The 24,915-nt window shown below is 41.8% G+C and overlaps 2 protein-coding genes across 5 annotated transcripts in view; one reads left to right on the top strand and one right to left on the bottom strand.

Moving 5' to 3' along the window:
* Positions 1–894: 894 nt before the first annotated feature.
* Positions 895–5,401, bottom strand: qtrt1 (queuine tRNA-ribosyltransferase 1). Its single transcript, XM_073494212.1, has 9 exons — positions 5,005–5,401; positions 4,809–4,877; positions 4,562–4,700; positions 4,264–4,458; positions 3,706–3,844; positions 3,529–3,604; positions 3,299–3,408; positions 2,612–2,696; positions 895–1,623 (listed from the first exon to the last, which is right to left on the bottom strand). Exons 1-9 carry the CDS (start codon positions 5,290–5,292, stop codon positions 1,471–1,473), a joined length of 1,254 nt encoding a protein of 417 aa, XP_073350313.1. The 5' UTR covers positions 5,293–5,401; the 3' UTR covers positions 895–1,470.
* A 110-nt stretch (positions 5,402–5,511) lies between these two features.
* The window catches only part of dnm2a (dynamin 2a), a 29,587-nt gene continuing 10,183 nt past the window's right edge, over positions 5,512–24,915 (top strand). For 2 of the 4 annotated variants that reach the window (XM_073494210.1, XM_073494207.1), the window contains exons 1-14: positions 5,512–5,982; positions 13,298–13,371; positions 13,604–13,753; positions 15,058–15,261; positions 15,431–15,529; positions 15,618–15,778; positions 15,976–16,118; positions 16,741–16,876; positions 17,004–17,071; positions 17,744–17,882; positions 19,959–20,045; positions 21,046–21,116; positions 23,035–23,086; positions 24,359–24,391. In XM_073494210.1, coding sequence (XP_073350311.1) covers positions 5,822–5,982; positions 13,298–13,371; positions 13,604–13,753; positions 15,058–15,261; positions 15,431–15,529; positions 15,618–15,778; positions 15,976–16,118; positions 16,741–16,876; positions 17,004–17,071; positions 17,744–17,882; positions 19,959–20,045; positions 21,046–21,116; positions 23,035–23,086; positions 24,359–24,391 — 1,578 coding nt within the window. In that variant the 5' untranslated portion in view covers positions 5,512–5,821. Of the gene's footprint in view, positions 5,983–13,297; positions 13,372–13,603; positions 13,754–15,057; positions 15,262–15,430; positions 15,530–15,617; positions 15,779–15,975; positions 16,119–16,740; positions 16,877–17,003; positions 17,072–17,743; positions 17,883–19,958; positions 20,046–21,045; positions 21,117–23,034; positions 23,087–24,141; positions 24,154–24,358; positions 24,392–24,915 lie in introns of all 4 variants that reach the window. The other 2 variants (XM_073494208.1, XM_073494209.1) reach the window with 2 other exon arrangements.

Here is a 24,915-nt window from a genome sequence, read left to right as displayed (position 1 = left end):
AATATACATGAGAACACATCCAATTTATGTAGTGCAGCTCCGTCAACCGAGCTCTGAGTGCTGTTGCTCTCTCATTGGCTAAATGTAAAAATACACAGTGGAAGCAGAAGATTAAAAAAACATCTCTTCTCATGACAAAGAATAATAATACTGTAATTTATAGAAAACGTTACAATCATTACTTGAACCTGGAGCCATAAAATACATTATGAACTCACTTTTTTCAAAGCAGAACTCCTCCTATGAATAATTTAGTTAGCTATACTTGTAACTAATTAATATAATGAAGATTATAAGCACTTGTAAACTACTTGTTATGCACCCAACCCATCATTTGCATTGTAGCACTTCACTGATGTGCTGGATATTTGTTTGCCCGCCACTCAATACATGTCATAGATTTAATCCTGTGGAGCCGTGGTCATGACAGAAGCTATAATGAAATTCAAATGTGGCACTCAAGTGGACTGTTGACTCAAAGCCACAGGCAACAGGTGTTATTCAAATTAACTTCCACTTATTAATATTAATCACCCACAAATGGGGCCTTGATAAACCAGCACCTCTGGAAGCACCGAACAAAAACCTCCCCCAAGAGGCTCAAAAAGGATTACTGCCAATTGAAATGATGAGAAAGTGAAGAATAACAATGGCTGATAATGATTTAAAATTACTTAGATGGATGCTGACTTTAGATTGTCAATAATTCGGATAACATTTCAGATCATACGCCTAATATTACTGTAATACGGTTACTTTTTGCTAAGAGAAAGCTGAACTGCTGTTTACTCTATTAGAAAACTTATACAGCATATCATTCAATTTTACTGTCAGACTTGGCTCTAGTTTTGTCTATTTTGCCCTCTGGTGGTCATCATGACAAATGCACACAAATCTGTAGCGAGCTTCATTTATCAGTTTAAACAGTTACAGCTGACAACTACTAGTCTGTTAGGATGTGGGTAAAAATACCAGAATACATATGCATTTATTCATATTGTGACTGTGGCAAAAATGAAATACCTCTGTAATGTACTGAGGCACAAAATAAAAATACAAATAAAAGAGGTTGACAGGAAGGCAAGACATTTCGTTTCAAGTGGGTGGGCCAACTGTGTAGCCATGGTAACAACACAAAACTGTCTGAGCATATCGGAGGAGATAGTTCATGTGTTTCAAACCTCATTTAAACCCCATTCAGTCTCACATTATCATAATGTGTACTATGAGGACAATTTGCAGAGGCTGAGTGAAGAAGGTTGTTGCAAAAGACAATCAGGATTTTTCCCTTCAGATCAAAAGCCATTTTCTTCATCGCCAACAAAACTGGCAATGTAAAATATATACAAATATAAACAAAGAGTAGAAAACAATCATCCATAAAAAGAGTCATTTAAAAGATATAAAATCTCTCAGTCATTGTTTGACATTTATACCCCCATTTGGAGAACAACAGTTGCCGTCCTGGTTCTATTCCAGTGTAACGTTGACGGAGGCGAGAGCGTCCACAGCCCAGCTGGGGTACTGGTCACAAGAGGGAAACATTCGCTTCATGAACGTCCGTATAAACTCAGGGAATCGGCCTTCGATAATGCTCTGTCTCACAGAGCGCATCAGGGAGAGCTGCAAAGAGAAATGTTTGATGAATCGAAGTAAAATAATGTAAATCTTGATCTCCAGAGGGAAGTCATCGACTCCTCTGCAACCTCAGAGTGTAGGGGTCAACTACAGGTCAGCATCCTCAGAGTATACAGAAAGAATACCTACAACCATTCACCATAGCAACATTTAGAGCAACATAAATGTTTCACAGAAATTAAAAACTTGTTGTGACATTTTCAGTTTGGATCAAAGTGGTAGAGTCAAAGCCCAACAGACCAGACGACACTAACATCACAACAGCCACCCTGCTGGTGCAGCTTCAATGCAAAAGGCAATGAAAAAAATATCAAGAAATTAACATGTTGCATAATCAGACATTATCTGTTATGCTCTCTTAACGTGAACATGATGTTTTGGGACACATCCGTCACGAGAAGAGACTCTTCATTGTTTTGATAATGTCAGAGCAGCAAAGCAAGTTTGTGCCACTTTGAGGTACAGAGAGTACTGAAGGATTAAGTGATTGTGACTGAGGCGAGGACACGATCTGAATTGTGTCACATACATTTGCAAAAGTTTCATATCTTTTGTCACATTTCTGTCGGAGCAATAAGACATTTGGGACACATTATGTAAACTTGTGGCTCGGGCTGATATCTCTTAGTGGCAGGATTGCAGATACAGAAAACTAATCAACTGATAAAACACACTTAATACATGTAGAATGTGTCCTTCAGATATATCAGCTCCCATGTCATGTTGAAGTTTGTTGGATTACAAATGTAAATATAGTTTTAATGTCAATGTAAATTAATTTTTAATTCTATTCAGCTTCAGCTTTAAAGTCAAATGGGTTGATAGTAAAAACAAAAAACTTTTAAAAAGTTGCTATTTTGGTCCAAAAACTTCTGGAGGCAAAACATTTTTTACATTTATTTGTAAAATGCTTTAATTTAATCTTTCAGTTATGATTTGATGTTGACTGTTAAGAGACATTTCCAATACTGACCTGGTAGGCGATGTTGTGGATGGTGATGTGATGCATGGCTGCAGTGTCACTCTTGAACAGAGCATGGAGGTAAGCCCGACTATGTCTGAAACAGACGGCAGGCTTATCATTTACATGTTTCAGTCCTGCAGCAAACTTTATATGTGGTACAGAATGTCCAAACACCAGGTGCCACTGGCATCAAAGTGCAGCATTGACCAAAATGTACCTATTCATACATTTAAAGCACCCTCCTCTCACAACACACTGCATTATTGCATTGTCTGATCAAAGTAACCAGCTAAAGGGACAATCCATCCCAAAATCAAAAATTCATATTTTTCCCTCTTACATTGTGATATTTGTCCATCTAGATTGTTTTGCTGTGAGTTGCAGAGTTTGGGGTAGAGAAAGATGTCTGCCTTCTCTCGAATTCAATGGAAGGAGGTGATTCTCTGCTTGTGGTGCTCAAAGCACCCAAAAAAAATTACACTTGAAAAACTCAACAGCAAAGTTTCTTTCTAGAAAAAATGACCCAGTTCATCAAGGTGATGCACAGAACTTGATGAGTAACTCTGTACCTACAAGTCTTTTCTGGTGTTGTACTACTTTATAATATTCAATATCTGTTCTAATGAAGAACAATGCTTATCGCGTGAGCTAAATCTCCAGGCTTGCATTATAATCTTTGGTTTGTTCTCAGCTTACCTCTTGCAGGTGGGACATTGACAGTCTGGGTCTATGGGTTGGAGGTCCTTTGCATACTGCTTGTGTTTAACCTGAAGAGATCCCCAGGGCACCAAGGCAGAGCCAAACCTCTGAGGGAGGAGAAAGATGACTGTCAGAAACACATTTTAAATCTGTTTGGGATATGGAATTATAACTGCTAAATGACCATGTAAAAGTGATTATCTGTGTGTGAGGTGAAGAGGACTTACTGCAGTGCGGGTGGGGAACACACAGTCAAACATATCACATCCCAGAGCTACACACACCACCAAATCCACAGCATACCTGCAGCACATAAGGATCATTCAGGCTCAATTTCTAAAATCATAAAGCACATTTAACGCCACAGTTCTCATGAGATATTTTCAGCAAAGAGGCAAACATACCCTACACCCATGAGATATCGAGGCTTTTCTCGTGGCAGGTGGTCAGTGCTTAGTGTGACCATCCGCCAGAAGTCATCCTTTTCCTCTCCTCCACTCAGGCCGCCAATGGCAAAACCAGGAACATCACGTTTTGTCATTTCTACAGGAAGAGGATAAGATACCTAAAGCACAAGTTCAAGCCCTTATCATCAGTCTCTCACAGTCAAACTGGCTAGTTTACAAGACCTGACATTAAAATGCAAATGTTTCTTTTGCCTGCCAACATGCAGATTGCTGCCACCATCTTTGCATAATATTTTGCTCTTTAACTTTTGACAGTACATATCTTATATTATTGGATTCCTCTACACATCCTGACACTTTGAAGATGTTACTATCCAAGCTGCCTGACACTTGTCAGGCTACATGTATGGATATATGGAGTGTTTGTAGTTTATATGGCTGCTCTAGATTATTTTAAGTAGCTGGATTTTCAGGGCATTTAAACATGTTCTTAGGCTCTATCCAAATATGATCAATCCTCCAGCATGCTTGTAAAAAAAACCCCAGCTATTTTACCATCTAGACAGGCCTTGCGCAGCTTTGCATTCAGCCCTCCCTGGATGATGGCAAAAAGGTTCTGTTTGTCTGGATTTTTATTGGCTGCCATGCAGCGGTCCAGCCAGCGAATGGATCTGTGCATTGCCTCTTCCACCCGTGGTCCGGTCACGGTACTGCTGACCACGTCATCCAGCTGCATCATAATGTCTGACCCTGGAAGAAGATAGAGAAACATGGACATGGTCTTTCAGCCACTGGGAAAGCTCCAAATCTTTATTACTTATTACTGATGCAAATTAGTTTACTCATTGCAGACCGAGACTGTTCTGTATGCTGATGGACTTCTCAGGAGTTAGGAGGATCTCTTTGCCATCATAGGGGGACTTGAACTTTACTCCTTCCTCAGTGACCTCTGAGAGTTCAACAAGAGACACCATCTGAAACCCTCCGCTGTCCTTTAAGCAGATGAAAGTGAAACAAGATTTTCAAGATCACCTACTACTTGTACTTTTGTGAATATCAAATATCTCCCCTTTGCATTGGTTTATTAAAGCTATACTCACGGTTAAAAGATTTCTCTTCCAGTTCATGAACCCATGCAAACCATTGGCTTTCTCGATCAAGTCAGGTCCCTGTGTGTGGCAGAGTTGAAATGGAAAAGCACATTCTCAAAAGAAAAGTTATGAATGCATAAAGTCAGAATTAAAGTCAAACGAATCACAAGGAAAACAGCACTGCTTTTAGTGCAGTATTGCCCACCGGTCTCATGCCCAGGTGGTATGTGTTTCCAAGACAAATCTGACACCCAAGACCCTCCAGCTGATCCACGGTGATTCCCTTCAGCGTGCCCTGGGTACCGACAGGCATGAAAACCGGGGTGCTGACGGCGCAGTGTGGCAGTATCAGATCACAAGCTCTTGCTTTTGTCACCGGGCATTCAGCAACGATCCGCAGAGTGAGTGGAGAAGCTGCAGACAGAGCTTTCTTTAGCGACATGTTGTTTCCTGAAGTATTTGAATCAGCCCCACACTCTATGGTAGCAGCCATGTTGCGTTAACCATGTGACACGAAGCGGCTGACATTGACAGTCGCGTTGACCAATCAGAAATGAGCAATTCGTTTCGAGCGAAGAAACACGCCTTTCGGATATCCAATCAGAATGTCCGCTTGACAGAGGGGCAGCACAATTAGCCAATAAACAACCTGGTTTCACAGACAAAGAGGCGGGTCTTAACTCACCGGTTTCGCTCGGATGTCGTCTACGCTAACCGGATGGTGTTTGTGTAGGAAGTTTTGTTTTGCGAGTTTTCCGTCCGTTTCGACTGACCGAGTATTTAGTTAATGCGCTTAAAAAGAACACGGAATGATATTAGTGTGAATTGCATTACCGGTAACCGCTCAAGTGTTCAAGGAGAGAATAAAAGCCTGAGCTGTTTGAAGCGGCGGAACTCAATACTTCAGAGTAACCCGAGAGCACCTTGCTGCTAAGCTAACGTTACCTATATAGTTAGCGCGGCTAGCTTTAGCCTCTGGGTCTACGTTGTGTTGAAGGGGGCTCACAGAGTCTAACGAAGCCATGGGGAACCGGGGCATGGAAGACCTGATTCCCCTGATTAACAAGCTTCAAGACGCTTTCAGCTCCATTGGCCAGAGTTGCAATTTGGATCTTCCTCAGATTGCTGTGGTCGGTGGGCAGAGCGCTGGCAAAAGCTCGGTGTTGGAAAATTTTGTCGGCAGGTGAGTTATTATGATCAATTAAGTTAACCGTTGAGATGATCTCATACTGAGTACGGTGTCTTGCGTGGTCTAACGTGGTCAAACTGTGTATTTTATGTTCCAGCAGGTTCGATACGTTCGTTATCTCTCCCAGTACGTAACGTCAATATTGAGTTACGCACTTGTCGTAAACTGGCGTTGACAGAATGAAGTGGCTTGCAGGTTCAACAACTTGACGTAGATACGCCCTTTACGTGGCAAACCACTGGAGTTTCGTGTATTTTATAACGTTTTGTGCACCCAGAGCTCGTGTAGGGTTTCTTACTTTTGCAAGCAATCTCCAAACTATGATGTGTGCATGTGCTCTTTACTGTGGTGGGCTCCCAGGTTGTTCTCTTGTCATTTTCCCAATACTTTGCACAATATTTATGCCTTTTTAAAATGATCAGTAAATATATTCTGTACCTGGTCATTCTTGACAAACTAATACTTATATGAACAATGAAGGTTTGTGTCTGTAAAGTGCACATTTTGGTATTTTCAGAAATCACAATGCAGATTATCTTGTTATGCCATTGTCTATCTGGCTTCAGCTCTGAATGGGAACTTTTTTTCCTGTGCTTCCAGTTGCACTTCCAGGCCACACCCAGAAAACCTCACAGAGTTTATATTTACCACTTACTGTCTGTAACTCACGGCTCTTGATTGGACTTGTATTGGGTCACATAAGCCTGTGTTGTTAGATCAGTTTGTTCATTTATATGAGGGGGTAAAACATGTCATTGAGAAGGCCAGTGGAGAAAAGCAGTAGAGGCAGAGCTAGCCACCTATTATCCTGAAGGATGTAAATTTTAGTAGTGCATCATTTTTTACCTCAAAGCAGTTTTTGGTCAAGATTATGTCAGTTCTTCGAACAAAACAAGCTCACATCTGTAGCAGACACAACTTCCCGTAGCAGCTTCCTCTTTTGTTACTGTTTCTGGCCAAATTAAGGAAATAGGCTCGATGTTTCTTCATTCTCTGTGGTGTGAAGGTCAAACTACGGTGCTCCTCAACAGGCTGCTCCAGTTGTCCTCTCCCACATCAGCAGTGAGTGAGATCACCCTGCAGATAAAGAAACAAAACAAGCCGGCTCTAAAGCAGCTTGTTTAGCAGGTTTCCACCCTATTGAGGGACACTCGGTGTGTGTGTAACCCAACCCGCTCAGGGACTGCACAATCACACACATACGTGCAGGCCACCCAGCTGACGAGGAGGAAGTACATAGGCTATTAAGATGGCATGCAGACAGGCCTTTGGTTATAAACACACCAGCGAGCACATTTCTTAACTGCTCTCAGGCAAGAACACACACGCAGATTAGACTACCACTCAGTGCACATTAATTCAGATGAGTGGGACTTTGCACTGTGAGAGCACCTGACACACATCAGCTGTAATTATCATGAGACATTTCATGGCGACCTCAATTTCATTATGTGTGCAGACGTTCTTCCACTTTCTTCCTGTTGACAGGGCTAACACACACCCATGTGCTGAAAAGTTAAACAAACACTATGCAGATTTGCTAGGACACATACACTTGTGCATGCTCATCTTTTTTTTTTTAATATCTTTTGAAGTGTGTCTCAGTGGTGCACTTTAGTGTTAACTATCTTTTTATCCAAAAGATGGAAAGTACTGCAGCTATTATGTATGACTGTTACTGCTGTGGAGGTGAACTTGTGGGACAACAAGGTGGAACAGTAAAAGTCAAACTCATACCTGGAAGGTGGAGTCTTAGGTGCTGTGTATCACAGCAACAGGTGGGGGTGACTCATTGTTGATATAAGGGCTTGTTTGAGCTCATGAGCAGCTAATTTTTCCATCATTTGCCATAGAACACTATGGAGGCTTATTGTTGTAAGATAATTGATCTGCAAATTCTCTGTGGTGACAACAGACTTGAACCCTGAGCAATTCGGGACTGTCAGTAGTGGTTACTCCATGGTTTTCCCAGTCGATGATGTCTTCTGTTATGGTGTGGTTCATGATGTGTGTGAGAGCCTGGCTTCATCCCTGTGCCACCAGGCTTGAAAATAATCCCTCTTTCCCTTTCTCTGGCACCAAGGACAGCACAAATAGAGTCACTCAGTGCTGGGTAGAGGCAAATTTCAGACCACTGAATGTTTGATTCAGAACCAGCATAAATGCTTCTCCTTTTGTCTTCTGTCTGAACTCCATACTAATGTCATTCTCAAGCGGCTTCACGTACTGCTTCACTCTCTTTAACTGGAAAATGTTCTGCCGTCATCATATGCACGTCTGTCGTTGCTTAGTTTCTGTTTTACATTTCCTGGCTCTGATGGAGTGAGGAAGGTAGGGCTGGACCATAACTGCTGCGTAGCTATTCCTCTTTAGTTGTCACACTTCTGATATTCAGCCCCGGCCGGTCAGGGGGAATTGAGATTTCTCACTGTGCCGTTTTGACCCATCTTGGAGATGTGATTTTGGCCTCTGTTCCCTCCAAGTTATTAACTGGAGACAAGAACACATTGGCTAACTGGCTGGCCTGCATTCTTTGCTAGACAGAAGCTAATCAAATCACTCTGGCTCAACAGCCTTGTGTATTTGTGAATGTTTCTGGCTTATGGTAGGGGCATGTGTATGTGTGTTGTTGCCTTGTTGGTAGGCAGGCTTGTCAGTTTTCATCAAGTTTTCATCAACTTAAAAAATAGGGTTAGTCCGGACCGAACTAACGTGTTAAACACCAAAGGCGCACAATAACACAGACAAACTAACTGATCGAGGCAGCGGCAGACCAGAAATTCCTTAGTTCTGTGAGGTAAAATTACTGTTTTTGTCAACAGAGTCTGGTGACTGTAAAGAGAGACAGAGAGAGATATTATGTCTGTTTCTGTTTAAACAAAAAAGATCTCGATCTTTAACAAAAGGTTGTGTCTCTGAGTGATGTTGTCTGATGCTTACAATAACAACCTCAGCAACTCGCCCGTTTGGGCTGAGGCTGGACCAATTCAGCTGTTTAAAATACTGGAATCACCTTTTTTCCAAGATTTCCACTGTGAAATCTGACTAGCATGGATATCTTATGAGAAAAGCAAGCGTATGCCTGTCTCCACCCACTTGTTATGTGTACATTGTAGAGCTTGTTAAAATCTCCAGACTGATCCCGTTCTGTCCACTCTTGATCAACTGGTTATATGACACCAACAGCTGCTAAAACAAACAAAGACGTCAAAAGAATACTCAGGAATTTTTATAAAATCTTACAAGATGATGAGAATAATTGTTTCTGGAGACAATTAAGGGAAATTTGCAAATTTATGCTGAATTTTATTTCGCTTAACTGTTCAGTTTTCTTTGACTGGCTCGTCTGCAGTTTAATGCATGCCTTATTGGATCATGATTAACCGTCAGTTTAGAGATGATGATCAGACCTGTGTCTACATTTTTGGCTGTGTTGTGATGTCATTGCCCCAGTGGAGAGAAAAGACATCATATCTAGCACTGCAAGCTGGCCTGGGTGGAGGTTGTTATCAGATCTGTGCAAGTAGACAACTGAGAAACCAGGAGTTTTTAAAGTGTGGAACAGTTGTCCTAATTTTGAGCTAGACTTCATCTGAGTTTAAAATATGCTTTTCCTTGTTAAAAATTTAAATTTATCTGCGTTGCTCTAATATGACCAAATATGACCATGTTAGCATCTTTAAAACCTATTTGATGAGTTGTAGCATTAAATCCATTGCTGGCCTTCTCTATTGGTAGCAGCAGATTTCCCTTTAGAATGGTGGCACGGATATATATAAAGGAATTTGAACAGAAATATCCAGCAGTCTGGATGCTTGTGTGGAGCACAGTGGACATCCCTGTGAGGAAGAGCCTCAGACAGCCAAGTGACGGAGAGCAAAGGGATTTTCCATTAAGCACTTGGATTTAGGTAGTGCTTGTAAAGGCTTTGCTCCCTAGTGATGCCTCTTGGTACCCACAGTGACACACTGTGGTGCGGGAATGCGGGTAGCCATAATTATATGTTCATTGCCGCACCAGAGACCCATGGGATAAGTCCCATCAAACCACGAACACATTTCTGTGCACTGCACCCTCCCGTGAGAGCGCTCAATGACCTCAGAGTTTCACACACCAGTTCCCATGTTTGAAAAACGAGCTCTGCCAGGCCTCTGTAGACTTGAGGAAAAGGAGAATCAGCTGTGGGCTATGGCTCCTCGGAGTTGCTCTGCCAGTTTGAGGCAGAGGCTGTTGGGCAGTCAGGCAGGGGGAGGGGAGTTGGCTCTCCCTTTCTCCCCTTGCCCTACTCTCCCTTTTGCTTTCTCTTGAGATAGAGGGAGGGTGGCTCACAGACTGATGCTCTTTGCTCGGCCATCCATAATGCATGACACGATACACAATCTGCTCAGCTTCGTCTATCATTTACAGCGCATCAATAATGTAATCCTGGCCTCTTGCTTCTTTTCAATATGCCACTGCTGTTTATCCAATTCTGTCAATGAAGACTGATTGGTTCAATTCTGCACTTACGTTATGAGAAGCACTCTTGAGCAAACAGTTTAACCTTTTTTTGTCTCTTTATTTTATTGCAATGAATCTTTGACCAGTGGCAGCTTTTTGAGCCAATGAGGTGACGCTTGACTGCTGAAAATCCAGTGAGAGTTACCTGTAACTGAAGAGATGAATCAATATAATTGCAGTAAGGCTTCACAATTAATTGAAACGAAAATCACATTATGGCCAAGGCAATACCAAAATCGCAAGAAACTGCAGTTTTCTGATAAAAGTAAAATGTGTCACAAAACAGCATTATAATGAAGTAGCCTACTGTGGTGCAGCAGAGATGCCCTGGCCTACAGATCTTGTTCTCCATGTGTGAAACAACATGTTTGGTACAGACCCCAACAAATGTCACATTATGATTTTAACAGTTTTTTCAATGAAAACTAAAATTGTAATCCAAAAATGATCATTCCCACTGAGGGTATCATATTACGATTGCAACTCTTTAACCATATTGTTCAGCCCAATACTAATAGATAATAAATAAATGCTAATAAATTGATCATTGTCCTACAGAGATGCCCTGAAGTACAAATCATTTTCTTCAGATGTAACGGCACATGCTTTTTTGACCCCAGCCAAAAATCACACCCTTTTTCAGTAAAAATTAAAATTAAAATGTTCTAAAAACCATGACTCATATCTCAATATCTGTCTAAATATGTGTAATTATATATATTTGCATATTGTTCAGACCTAATGAGCAGTTTCTTGAAGATGTCATTCTTGCTCTGCCCTCTCAGCAGCATCTTACTGCCATTCTCCACATCCTTTCCCCCAGCCCATAGCCATGTTGTTCTTTATCTCTAACTTTGTCCCTCCCTTCCTCCCATTCCTCATCCAGGCCTTTCTATACTGTCCGCCGTGTGGACAAATGCCTGCATGCTCCTGCATTATGTGCATGACACAGCACCAGTGCTGAACCACAGACCTGTGGATTTTTGCTGATGTAAGGAACATCGAGAATGTTCCCCACTGTTTGACCACAGGACTACAGCGTAGGAAGAGCAGGCAGTATGTAGTATGGTGGCTCCCCTCTTCTCTCCTGTCCTGTGGCTAACACATTGCTTCCAGTCTGAAGTCAGCAGGCAGGCTGAGCACCACCATAGTCCCCTCAGGCCTGTACGTCTGGCAGTAGGGAGGAAAAGGAGAATGTGGGTTAGTGACATGCTCAGCTCTGCTTTGATTGTTTCAGGTCTGAGGACGGTGATTGCCACCAGATGTAGTGTGTTTGCAGAGCAGCAGAGGGGCCTTCAGAATTGGGAGGGGAGTGCAGAAGACTGGGTGGAGGAGCCTAATCTGAAGGCTGACTAAGCATATTTGGCCATGTAGTTAGAAATTCCAGAGGTACCCTGTCACTTTAAGAGGAACACTGTGATAAAAGGTCTGATCGTTTCCTATGGGCTGCTGTCTCAATAATGCACTGTTGCACCAATACCATTAGTGGTTGTTTGTCATCTACTGCTTTGTGCAATGCTTTACATTGTGCAATCAAGTTGCTTGATGTTTGTAATCGTGACTGTGCACATAGCACAATGTCAAGTCTCAGGCCTGAGGCTAGTGTGGTTAAGGCGTTATCATGGGCGATATCTCTTATATTGACACATCCTGGGCTCACACAAAAGCTGATAGTCGCTAGCTGAAACATGTCTGTCCTTTAAACAGGCGGTACATTTAGTAAATTGATAGTTCAACAAGTTTGTTAATTGAAAATCACAAAACCGTACAGCTAGGGTAAAAACAACTCTAAAACAGGATATATATTGCACTTTTCCAATGATTTTGATGTGTAAATCAGCCCAAAATCCAAATTGATCAAATCAGTATTTCATGGTTGAGACGTTGTCTGACAAAATCAACGGAAATACAGGTCAATGACATCAGCTGTTCACTGTGAACGGCTAGGTTGATGTTTAAAATGCTTGATAACAGAACAGGTTAGATAACAGAAAGTTGCCATCTAAATTTTCTGCCTGTCACAAGGCTGCATACACAGCCTGTTATACCTCCATGTCGTGTCCTCCTGTTCTCTGTGGTCATCTATATTGCGTTTTTAACGAAGTTGAATTCACAATATAGTTGCTCTCATTTACACTTTTCCCTTTCTCTTGTCTAACAACAAAACGATTATTAAGTTATTATGTGATCGCAGCCCATAAAAACTGAGTGTTAACCAGCAATATTGGACAGCACTTTGGGGGAAGCAGGGCTGAAAACGGAGAGAAATTACAAATTTAACTGGCTGACTGAACTTGTGGTCTGGGGGGTTTTGTTTGAGATGTTACATCAACATGAGTGTCATTTGAATGTAGGAAATGTGTGAATCAAATTCACAGCGGGGATTCTTATCCCCAGAAACATCTCCACGGGTGCTGTCATAGTGACCTACTTTTTTTGATTATTTAGCTGTAGAGCAGATCATCATTACAGCCTGTTAAATTCAACATACAGAGAGACTTGTTCAGTTTCATGAATTATAAGTGAACTGAAGTGTAGAATATTGTGACTTTTATGAGTGTATGCATGGATTGATCTCTAAAGCTCTAATGATGACAGACAATGACTTGGTCACATTTGATTTGTTGAAAGGCACGTTTGTGGCATGAAATCCCCCTGGGCCCATTCTGTCTTTCTTTCTTTCTTTTTTTCTCTGTTTACCAAACATGCCCCCACTTGTGTTTATATCCTTCCTTTTCATCCCTTTTACTCCCTACAATCATGATATTTATTTTTCCTCCTCCTCTGTCTGTCTCTCTTCCTCCCTCAGGGACTTTCTTCCACGTGGATCAGGCATTGTTACCCGGAGACCTCTCATTCTGCAGCTGGTCAACAATAAAGCAGGTGAGTGTAACAGCCCTGTGCACAGTCACATCGCTGTCTCCTTTCATCGCTGCTATGCATATGGCCACTCTGTCACAGTGCCTCAAGCTAAGCTCGCTGTCTGCTGTCTGCTACCTTCATCTTTTTAATTTAATACTCTATTTTTATCTCTCTCTCCTGCTCTTTCTCTCTCTTTGTCCTTTTCCCTCACTTTACCCTCCCCTTCTGTGTGTCCTTTTGACCCTGTGTGTAGAATATGCTGAATTCCTGCACTGCAAAGGGAAGAAGTTTGTGGATTTCGAGGAAGTGCGGCAGGAAATTGAAGCGGAGACTGACAGGATAACAGGCTCCAACAAAGGCATCTCTCCCATCCCAATTAACCTGAGGGTTTACTCCCCAAACGGTAATGGACGCAAATCTTACTGTAAACACATGTGCTGTTTGGTATTTATAACATGAATTTGCATGTTATATGATGAGAAAATAAAAAGAGAAAATATACTGTAACTCAGACATGATTTTTCTGTACTGTTTTCATTTTCTCCCTGGTTGTATCATCATCACCACCACTATCATTATCATCATCATCATCCTTTATCAAAAACATTTTTCGATAAAGCTCTCTATTTCAAGGTCCCCCTGCGACTTCATGTAATACGATACATAAACAACACATAGGCTCATATACAAGACATCCATCATACATATACAATACAAACCAACCTCACAACAAACAGTCAAAACACCTACATTCAAACTGCTCCAAGCCAGTCCAGTTTTGCAAGGCATAATATATAAAAGCAAGTTTTCCAATCTCAGTATTAATATGATGATTTTCAAGTACAAGATAATTTTGGGACCTAGTGCAGTGTGAGCTTGAACTGTAGTTAAAGGGAGACCCCGGTAGTTCACCAAGAAGTGCTTTGAAAATAAATAGAGAGCAGTGCTCTTTTCTTCTCGCTGCCGCCCAACTTTCTCATACAGTAAACAACGATGAGTCCGAAAGCCATCGGCACATGACAGAGAACAAGAAGTTTCTCTGTGTTGTTGACAGCTGCCCCTTGCTGTTTCCAGTATAAGTTTTCCAGACAGCCTTTTGAGATATAAAAAAACAGATTGTTGTGGCTTTGGCAAAACATTGAGCAGAACTTAATGGCTGTCACAAAGATCCATTCATCTTGTGGGATAGACGTTTTCATGTTTATTTCTTTCAGTTAATTGGACACTTGTAAGTTATAAAACTCACATGGTGTTTTATGAAGGAAGTAAACAGTTGGACTAGACAACAGCGAAAGCCTCCCCACTCAAGTGTCACAACATGAAAGCTTCCCACCACCACCACAGACACCTATTAGCATGATGGTGTAGATGGCGGCTGAAGTTTTAGGAAAATTAATTTATAAAAAACGGAGCACTGTATTTATCATTAGTTTGCCATGTAAAATAACTTAATGACAACAGCATGAATAGCCTTTGTGTTTTCTCATTGATTAATCATCAACATTTCCTCGTCTGATGTCCTATAAAGTTAATGATATGTCAAATTATATTACATATACTACTTTGTGGGGAAAAAATGGTCATGGGAACACATTATTTGGATAAATTATGATACATCGGTGAGAAATATGTAGGCTTCAAGTAATTTTGATGAAAACACATTTTTTGCATTTCTAATTTTTTTTTACTTCTGTCCATGTGACTCAGTGCTGAACCTGACCCTGATCGACCTTCCGGGAATGACTAAGGTGGCCGTCGGAGACCAGCCTGTAGACATCGAGCACCAGATCAGGGAAATGCTGATGCAGTTCATAACCAAGGAGAGCTGTCTGATCCTGGCCGTCACCCCTGCCAACTCTGACCTGGCCAACTCGGACGCTCTGAAAATCGCTAAGGAGGTGGACCCACAGGGTTAGTATGTAGCATTACAGAAGTCAAAGAGCAGGCCTACAGTCAGTATTTTTGTCTCTGTTTTGTTCTGTATCAGTGATTTTACTCTACAAGACATGTAGTAGGAAACCCATTGCTGAGAGCTACTAAATCTGTGTGAATTGATGTAGTTACACATAATTTTGTGCAGGTATGCGTACCATTGGTGTTATAACAAAACTTGACCTGATGGATGAAGGGACAGATGCAAAGGACATCCTTGAAAATAAACTGCTGCCACTGCGTAGAGGTGAGGATTTATACACACAATCACTCAAATGAACTTTCACAGGCTTTATTTTTTACTTGAGAGTCACTATTTGTGTTGTTATGTGCAGGCTACATTGGTGTGGTGAACCGCAGCCAGAAAGACATTGATGGAAAGAAGGACATTCGTGCGGCTCTCGCTGCAGAGAGGAAGTTCTTCCTCTCCCATCCTGCCTATAGACATTTGGCAGAGCGTATGGGCACACCACATCTACAAAAGACACTCAACCAGGTCTGCTGTCAATAGTTGTTTAAAATAGTAATGATAATGATAATTGTGATTTCCTTTCTACTGTGCCATTTGATTCTCAAATATATATATATATATATATATATATATATATATATATATATATATATATATATATATATATATATATATATATATATATATACATATATATTTGTATATATTACCTCTGTCTCTAGCAATTGACCAACCACATCAGGGATACCCTGCCTGGTCTGCGCAGTAAACTGCAGAGTCAACTCCTCTCCCTGGAGAAGGAGGTGGAGGAATACAAGAACTTCCGTCCAGATGACCCAACACGCAAGACCAAGGCCTTGTTGCAGTGAGTGCATCTGAGTATCGCTGTTAATAACAATGCAACATGCATTTGATACTAATGTTACCCATTATACGATATACTAATCGCAAAAAATTGCATGGCTTGCTTAGTAGTTAGCTCCCTTATGAAGCTCGTAGGACTAATAATTGTATTGAGGTTAACTTTGCTGACACATTCAGTTGATAAGATTAAAAGGGAAGGCTTTTAGTGCTCAAAGCGCCAAAAAAAACATTTGAAAAACTCAACAGCGATATCTCTTTCTATAAATCATAACCCGATTACAGACGGTAATCAACAGACCATGTTGTGAGCAGTTTCATTTAGGAACTGTTTCTTTTTCTACCGAAACTACACCCGCCAAGCGTATCACCACACACAAGGAAGTGTGCATCTACTCATGGACGACAGGCTATTTAACTAGACGAGCTAATGTGACAGCTCAGCCGAGGACACAATTAATGTTGATATCCCATGCTGACATAAGCATGACCCCCTTTTGAAATTGCATTTACAGTCATTCTTGCAGTGGGAGATCCACTGCAAGAATTACAGTTAGGATGACTCCAGTTGTAGTTGCAAGATTATTTACACTTAGCACATATGTTATGTGCTTGACCTTTCTCAGGATGGTGCAGCAGTTTGGTGTGGACTTTGAGAAGTGCATTGAGGGCTCTGGGGACCAGGTAGACACCAATGAGCTGTCGGGTGGCGCTAAGATCAACCGCATCTTCCATGAACGCTTCCCCTTTGAACTGGTCAAGGTCAGTGTGCCATGAAGATGAGTGATATGTTGGGTATTATTTATATTATGTTCTGGCTGTCTTCACAAAGATTGAAGTGCTGTTAGACTAGAAGTATAATTTGCTTCTTCTCTCCGCTGTCACTCAGATTGTGTTTGACGAGAAGGAGCTAAGGCGAGAAATCAGTCACGCAATCAAGAACGTCCACGGTGTCAGGCAAGTGGAGCTGAGATAACAAACCTGCCTGTCTCTCAAAGTAGCCACCCACAGAGCTCAATAGACACCTATAATTCTGTTTTTATATGAAATACAAACATGCTTCACTTTTCTCCCCTCATCAAAGCTGTTATTGTTCTATAATTCAAATTTTTATAATCAAGCCTTGCCATCACAGACTCAAAGCATCAATTCAAAGTGGCGTATTCAGAAAATTGTTTTCTGTTCTATGTGAAATGTATTTTCTCTGTTCAACTTTCCCTCACTGTTCTTCCAATCCCCTTATCTCCTCACTGCAACACCACCCACTCCTTTTCTGTCTCTGCTGAAGCATTCAATTATTATTGTGTTACATATATCTGTGTCTACTGCACAAATGTTGTCATGTGTTCTTCACCGATACTCTCCTGTCTGTCACATCTCATTTTGTGTGCATAATTACATTTATACCTGGCCCTCCATGGAGCTTTATCTTTCCTTCCTTTGCTGTGGCTGATAGTATGTTAATTTTCCGTTTCTTTCTCTGTGTCCATAACCTCCAATTGTGTCAGTCACCTGTTTGTCTTCACGTGTACCTAATCATCCGTCTAATCATGTGTTTCTTTGGCCTACATGTCTGTTAACTGTCCCATCTGTCTGTCGCTGTGCCTCTGTCTCTTTGTGAATCCTCAGAACGGGGCTGTTCACTCCAGACCTGGCGTTTGAGGCCATCGTGAAAAAGCAGATCGTTAAGCTGAAAACGCCCTGTCTCAAATGTATCGATCTGGTCATTCAGGAGCTCATCAACACAGTCAGGCAGTGCACCAACAAGGTACTGCAGGTGTCCAGCATCTCCCGACCCAGCCAAGACATGGGGCAGGGGCAACCATGGGTGTCCCAGAGGGTACACTGGCACAGAACATTAGCCCAACAGCTTCCTACACTATCTAGAAAAAGGCTCTACTGACCAGTTTAGTTTCTTAAACGTTCTGTGCAGTTTGCCCTCAGCCCAGCCCGGTTACGCCCTGTGTGCAGGCAGTGCTGTCGTGTTGTGGAGTGTTGTGACGGGTGACGTGTCGTCGTGGATATGAGATGTTTCAGGGACTCAACCTGTCTAAGCATCTCTGCTCTTTCCTGGACAAGCTGCAGGTGTCACAGTTCAGTGCACAAAGCCAGCAGAGGTAGTTGTAAGCGGTAATTTGGCCTGGAGTTGGTGGTGACATGTCTCAATCTCTACCATATTGACCTAGTTTTTTAGGAACTGGCTTGTCAGGGAAGAGGATGTGAAAAACCTGCGGCTTGTCCTTCTCCACTGGTTGATTTGTCTGTCAACAACTAGAAATGACTAACTGAACAAAGACTTTTTCTCTTTTTATTTCTTTTCTTTCTCTTTCCTGGCTGTCCTCTTTTTCTCTTTCCTTCATTTCTGTCTATCCCTCTCTGTCTGCCACCACAACAAAATGCAATCTTACCCACTGGTCTTCCAGAACGGGGCTCTTCACCCCTGACCTGGCTTTCGAGGCGATTGTCAAAAAGCAGATCCTCAAACTCAAAGAGCCCAGCCTCAAATGCGTGGACCTCGTGGTTTCCGAGCTCACCGCGCTCGTCATGAAGTGTGCCGTGAAGGTAACAAGGGACACACCTGCAGGGATGATGACATAAAAAGAGAAGGGATTCCTTTCCTCTCTACATGTCTGTCTCTGTCATCCCAGTAAAATGGTCATCCCAGTGAAATCGCCCCACCCCACCCTTGCCACCACACCATCCGTGCCCACTGCTTCGAGTTTGTATATCGTCCCATCCCTACTCCCTGAAAGTCTCCATATCATTCACATTGAGTATTGAATCACAAATCACGTCAGAAATTTGAACTTCCACCAGCAAGATCCCAGCATCAGCTCATTAAAGCCTTTATTTTTTTTTGCCCACCTCCACATTGCTTCCTCCCACTCTCCCTGCCCACAACCCAGCCTGCTCTGTCGTTTTGGGCAGAGCAGAGCCCGGCTTTGCTCCCCTGCTGACCCACACAGCAGACTGACATTCTTCTATCTGCTGGACCGGATGGAAAGGGAGTGATATCTGGGGGGTGGGTGGGGGATGATACTAATAGGCTGTGGGTACAGTGGAAGCTTGACTGGAGTGTTTCCATAGCAACAGCGCTCCACTGCCATCTTGTGGACAGAGGAAGGCGCAGCACGTCTGATTCAACACTAACCCAGCCATCCTTCCCCTCTGTCTCACCCCATTCATTCTCCCACTTTCCCTTCTCATCCAGTCTTGACTAATATTATTAATTATCAGAACTCTACCATCAGCCAGAGATGACAGTTTTGAATGTATTCACAGATGATCAAATCTACAGGGTTCATCTGTTGATATGAGGGTTGCACCGGTTGTGAAATTATGGGCTAATACTGATTTGATGTTTAAGATATCAATTAGGCCTATATTAATGTTTTCCTGTTGCTGTTTATTTAGTTATTTTTCTTATTGATTCCCCCTTTTGTGCCAGGGCCAAAAAAGGAAATCTCCATTTAAAAAAAATAAATAAATAAAAAAAATTTAAAAAATGCATCAATCAGAAAATGGCCAACTTAGCATAGGTTCTATATTCATAAAGTCGTCCCTGGCTGATAGTAAATGCCTTTCCACCTTTCGGACAGTCACTGTCTATTTAAAGGCCGTAAGTGTGTGTGTTGGTTTGTGGTAGTTTGGATATGCGTGACACTGAAATGTCACTTGACTATCTCTTTCCCTTTTCTTTGTTCTACACTTACTCTCACTTCTCACTCCTGTTTCTCTCTGATACTTATTGGTAAGTCTTACTAAGCTCAAGCTCACATGTAAGTGTGTATGTGTGTGTATGCGTCTCCGTTCAGTGCTGCAGTTGTGTTGTGTTGCCTTTCAGCTCAATTCGTACCCCAGACTGAGAGAGGAGACTGAGAGGATCGTCACTACCCACGTCAGAGAAAGAGAAGGGAAGACCAAGGACCAGGTGAGCTGATAGGCTGTTAATTCAATTGGCAAATGGCTCTTTAGCTTTTTCTTTTTCGGAGACATACACTAAGAGCTGCAATTTACAGTTCATATGAAGCCCCACTTCAAAATCATGTTAAGATGTCAAGATCTCCCAAATTGAGTCATATAAACGGGGGAATGGAATGCAGCAAGATGTAGCACAAGGTGAAGCTGGCATATGATGCTTGAACATCCACAACTGTTGGCTGTAATAATTTGTTATCTGGCATCGTCTGTCTCTGAGTCTGCAGAACCTCTAGCTGCATGGTAAGGACAAAAAACAATTTGGAAAAGCGATTATTAGATTAACTTTTGTTGAATTTTACAGCATTTTTTTCTATAGACCTCATAACTTCGTAAAGATTTACAAACTTGAGAAAATTAAATAAGGCCTGAAAGGTAATTGAAGGCATTTTTTCAAGTTCATTGTGAGGGCTCAGTTCCTTTTCCAAGCAAGAGTTTCAAACATCTTGGTCAGATTCTTATCTTGCTGTTCTAGAAATAAAGGTGCATAAACAGCCACGGATGCAAAAAACATGTTGTTCCAACTTCCTGTCTGATTAAACTATTGCTTTGATAATATCACAGGTAAGAGCATTCTGTATCATGGCAGAAAAACAGTTATTTTATAATTAAATCAGTTTGTTGCTACTTTTGAAACTGCATTAACTCTATAACAAACCAAGCTTAATCAGACTTTGAGGTTTGGTAGCAGCTCTGTCAGATAGGATGTGAGGCAGGTTGATTTATCTGGATTATAATCCATCAGTAATATCAGTCTGACAGACTATATTGGTATAGCTTCGTGTAAATTTAGCTTCTGATGTAATCTCTGTTATAGTTGTTTTTATGCAGTTCACAAGTGTAAAATTTGAGACTGAAAAAGTGAGACTTCACACTTCTACATTGTGTCTTTGGTAAGTGGTGTTAAATTAAGGCCCCTCAATTCTAATCATGATTTTATGCCTTTGATTAAGGTTCTGCTGCTGATTGACATTGAGCTGTCCTACATCAACACCAACCATGAGGACTTCATTGGCTTCGCAAAGTATGTACCCTTCTGCACCCACCTTATCTAGCCCAACTTACAGCTTGTCTCCAGTGCACAGGCATTATGATCCCAAATAACTACATGTTGCCTGCTGTCTGAGGTGCAGTTGTGATTCCATAGATTTACAAAGACAAAGACCTGTAATACATGTTTAACCCAGCTGCCGTTTTAAAAACTGAACAGAGTCCCCACCACTTCACTGCTCCTGAATCAAAATGTTGCTTATAGTGAGCCACATGTTGTTGGCTGTGGGGCATCAGTGAGATGTAGCATGCCAGTTAGTGATCCTGCCACATCAGAGCCTGTGTCTCTCTGTAGGAGAGCAGATGCTACAATAATAAAGGTCGCTTTAGTTGCTCACTTCTCCATCCTGCATGCATCAATACTACTACTCCTTCAAACAAAGTCAATCAAGCATGGTTGATTGCTTGTCAGATAAACTTCCTGTCTGCTGCAGACTGTTTGACTGTCGCTGACTGTACCATTGGACAGAGCAATGTGAATGTGTTACTGCATCACTTGTAGCTGCTGTTGTGCACTGGAAACTCATTTGCACACTGCAAAGCACTCACAGTTTTTTTGTGGTGTGTATCACTAAGCAGTTTAGAGGTTGTGGTTGAATTCACGTAGTCACTAGTGTAGCAGTTACAGTAGCATGCAGTTGAGTGGAGCTCCCCTCCTCTGTGTGGGTTGTACTGTTGACCGAGTAACAAAGCAAGCCCCCGTGTGTGCGTGTGTGAGGGTTTATGCCTAGCCTTTGCATGGCAGAGTGGATTGCTGCGATGTGTCGGAGGTCAGCTAGGGCTGTTTAACAGTTCTCATGACATCACTTTCAGTATTGACTACAGGAGGCTGGATGATGGTAGCCCCCCAGGGTACGGCAACAACAGGTGGGCTCATTGAAAGGATGTAGGGTCGTGTGGTACAGTATGTGTGTGAGAGAAATGTTGACCCATCGTTTTGTCCACAGTCCTCCAAAACTCACTTTCACCTTCATGCATTTGTCAGGTGTAGGTGGAGAGAGCTAGCAGCATGCAGGTAGTTAGCAGGAGCCCAAGGATAGCTGATTAGCTTTGCACCACATGGTGCTGCCTCCTCTTTTTTTGTAGAGGTTTACCACGAAGGAGAGACGCAGTGACGCTATATGACTCAAACTGACATCCACAAGAGAGAACTCTTATCAGTTACAAGGTGGTGCAGGTTATGCTGTCCATGTTCCACACTACAATAACTTTCTGATCTGGTCCTGATGGCCCTGTTAACTCCATTACCATGTTATTATATACTCAATACTTCCTACATCAATTTAAAATTAAAAGCCCTCTAGCATTTCAGTTTCATCTCTTTCACAAGACTTTTACAGGGAAACATTTGCAAGAATGTGTTGTGGAAAACTCTTGAAGCACTTTGTAACATCGTTACATTGAAAGGTGCTATTTAAAAAAAAAAAGTTCATTGCAAGGTTCACATGCACATTGAAATGTAGCTACTGACATATTTTCCTTAGTTTCACTAGGCTAAAGTCTTCATTCATTACTTTTTCTGTTTCTGTTCTGATTGTTGAATGGTTGTTATGAGAGATAAAAAACATGATGTGTCATAGTTGTGCTGATAAATTGCGATGCTGCTACAATCTCATTCACATGCTTTCATTATGTGCCATTTAGGAGCGGCAGATTCAAGTGCAACAGCTAGTGGTAAAAGTCTGTATCTCTGTATATTAGGGCTGAATATCAAACCGTTTGAAAATGTTTACATCGTCCCAACCCTAAGAGGCTATAAAACTTATGGAACACAATATTGGTTAATGAATAATTGAACATGACTATTTGGTATGTACATTTTAAACAGGTTATGTTTGGTGTGTTGTCATCAATATTTATTGTCTTTTCTGTCCATCTTTGTGTAATGGCAGTGCCCAGCAGAGGAACACAGCTGCAAACAAGAAGAGGGCCATACCCAACCAGGTATGTTTTATCACTCCACTCTGGCCTTTTCAGCAGACCCAGATTTAATCTCCCTTGACTGATGCCTCCCATTACCAGTCGATTAATCAACCATGTGAATACACCTCACCCCAGCAATGATTTAGCCAGTAGCCATTAATCTATCTCGACCCGTCTAACTGGGAACGATACCTCCCCTGTGCATCATATTAACTACTGACTGTACCCAGTCTTAGTTGTCTAATCCTAATATTATACTGGCTGGTCTTTGTCCACGATGTTGTAAAACTGGTACTTTTCCTTTTTTTGTTTTATTCAGACTGATACTTAGAAATGGTTGTTGAATTTCAGTGTGTGTTGGTAAGATACTAGAACATGATCATAATAGTGCTAATCAGCTTTAGAGACTGAAGTCAGGGGAAAGTAGTATCGGTGAACCCGCATTCCCTGCTTTTTCTCAAACGAGCATTTGTTTCCATGGCTACTATTAATTGCTGTTTGCATGTAACCCAGGCATGTTCTACAGCAAAGCAACAATTAATCACAGACTTATGACGGTTGTTTTGTTGCATTCCTCATTAACACACAAGCATCTTTTGTATTGAAATCCAGAACGTGCATGGACCTCACCCCTATCAACTGAGCAACAAATATGACATAACCAAATTGTGGTATACTTGAAGTAATTCTAATTGCATGTAACTCTCTTGCTCTGTCTCTCTCTCTTTCTTTCTCTCTCTCTCTCTCTCTCCTGCCTCTCTTCCTGTGTTTCTCTGGTTGTCTCATGAATTCTGTCTCTCTTTTTCCTCCTGTTTTTCCTTCCTTCAAACCTCTCATTCTCGATTTCTACCCTCCTTTTTCAACATTTACTCAAACATTCATACTCTACTGTCTCCTACTTCTTTATTCCACTTCTCTCATCTCTTTCTACTGTCCACTTGCTTCCCTTTTCTCCCCTCCTCCTGCCTCTCATCTGTCCCTCATCTTTGCTTGCTTGCTTTCTCATTTCTTTTTGCTATGATTTTATACTGCCCCCCTTTTGCTTTAATTTCCCCTCCCCCTTCCTATTACTGCAGGGTGAGATTCTGGTAAGTACCCCACAGATTTAAACCACACCCTGCTAGGGGGCAGCAGGGGTAGACCATGCAGAAGAACTGAGGCCATCACACACAGGTCAGCCAATATGGTTAGGGTGGAAAAGACAAACTGCTGTGAGATAACAGAATCAACAGTTTCCTGCACATACAGGAGTCGATACCTTTCACCGTAACGAGTTGTTCTACCCCTCTGCAGCTCGGCGGACTTGGAGAGGTCCACGAGGAGAAGGTAGAGTCTCCAGACTAATCAAACTGATATCAATTCGAGCGGTAAAATGCAGTTACCAGTAATTTGGAACTGCCTTTACAGTAACACATGGCAGGTTTGCACTCGTAATTCTTGGTTTCATTTTAAGACAGTAATTGTCTTTAACTGTACACATCTGGGTTGCTACTAACATTTTACCCTTTGTGCACCACCAAATATTGTAAATAAGATGTGAAGAATGTGGCATTGTGTAATGCTGTGTGTTATGAGGGACAACAGAGAGAGAGAACAGGCAAACTTTCCACCACTGACCTTGGACGGCATCAGTTCTCATGTCTTCAGGTTCATACCTCTGCTGCTGCCTCTTGCATGGTGACTCGAAGTTTGCCTTGTGAGAATCATCCTAAACGTCACTCTGGACGAAACGGGGAGGGAGCGGGGAGTGATTAAATCAGCGACACGTAATACAGTTAACTTTTTGATTCTTTGGCATTTTCTGTGCTCTTGAGGGAACAGTTCACCCCTAAATCAAAAACATACTTTTC

Source organism: Pagrus major, chromosome 23 (genome assembly GCF_040436345.1).
Source record: "Pagrus major chromosome 23, Pma_NU_1.0".
Taxonomy (NCBI): Eukaryota; Metazoa; Chordata; class Actinopteri; order Spariformes; family Sparidae; genus Pagrus; species Pagrus major.
This window is presented reverse-complemented; position numbering and strand designations above follow the sequence as displayed.

What these genes read in the sequence shown, in the direction of transcription:
- qtrt1 (XM_073494212.1), bottom strand. Translation starts at nt 5,292, where the DNA reads ATGGCTGCTACCATAGAGTGTGGGGCTGATTCAAATACTTCAGGAAAC. An exon ending in CAATGTCCCACCTGCAAGAG is followed by an intron (nt 2,697 to 3,298) that starts GTAAGCTGAGAA and finishes CGTCTGTTTCAG; the next exon opens with ACATAGTCGGGCTTACCTCC. An exon ending in TCCACAACATCGCCTACCAG is followed by an intron (nt 1,624 to 2,611) that starts GTCAGTATTGGA and finishes TTCTCTTTGCAG; the next exon opens with CTCTCCCTGATGCGCTCTGT.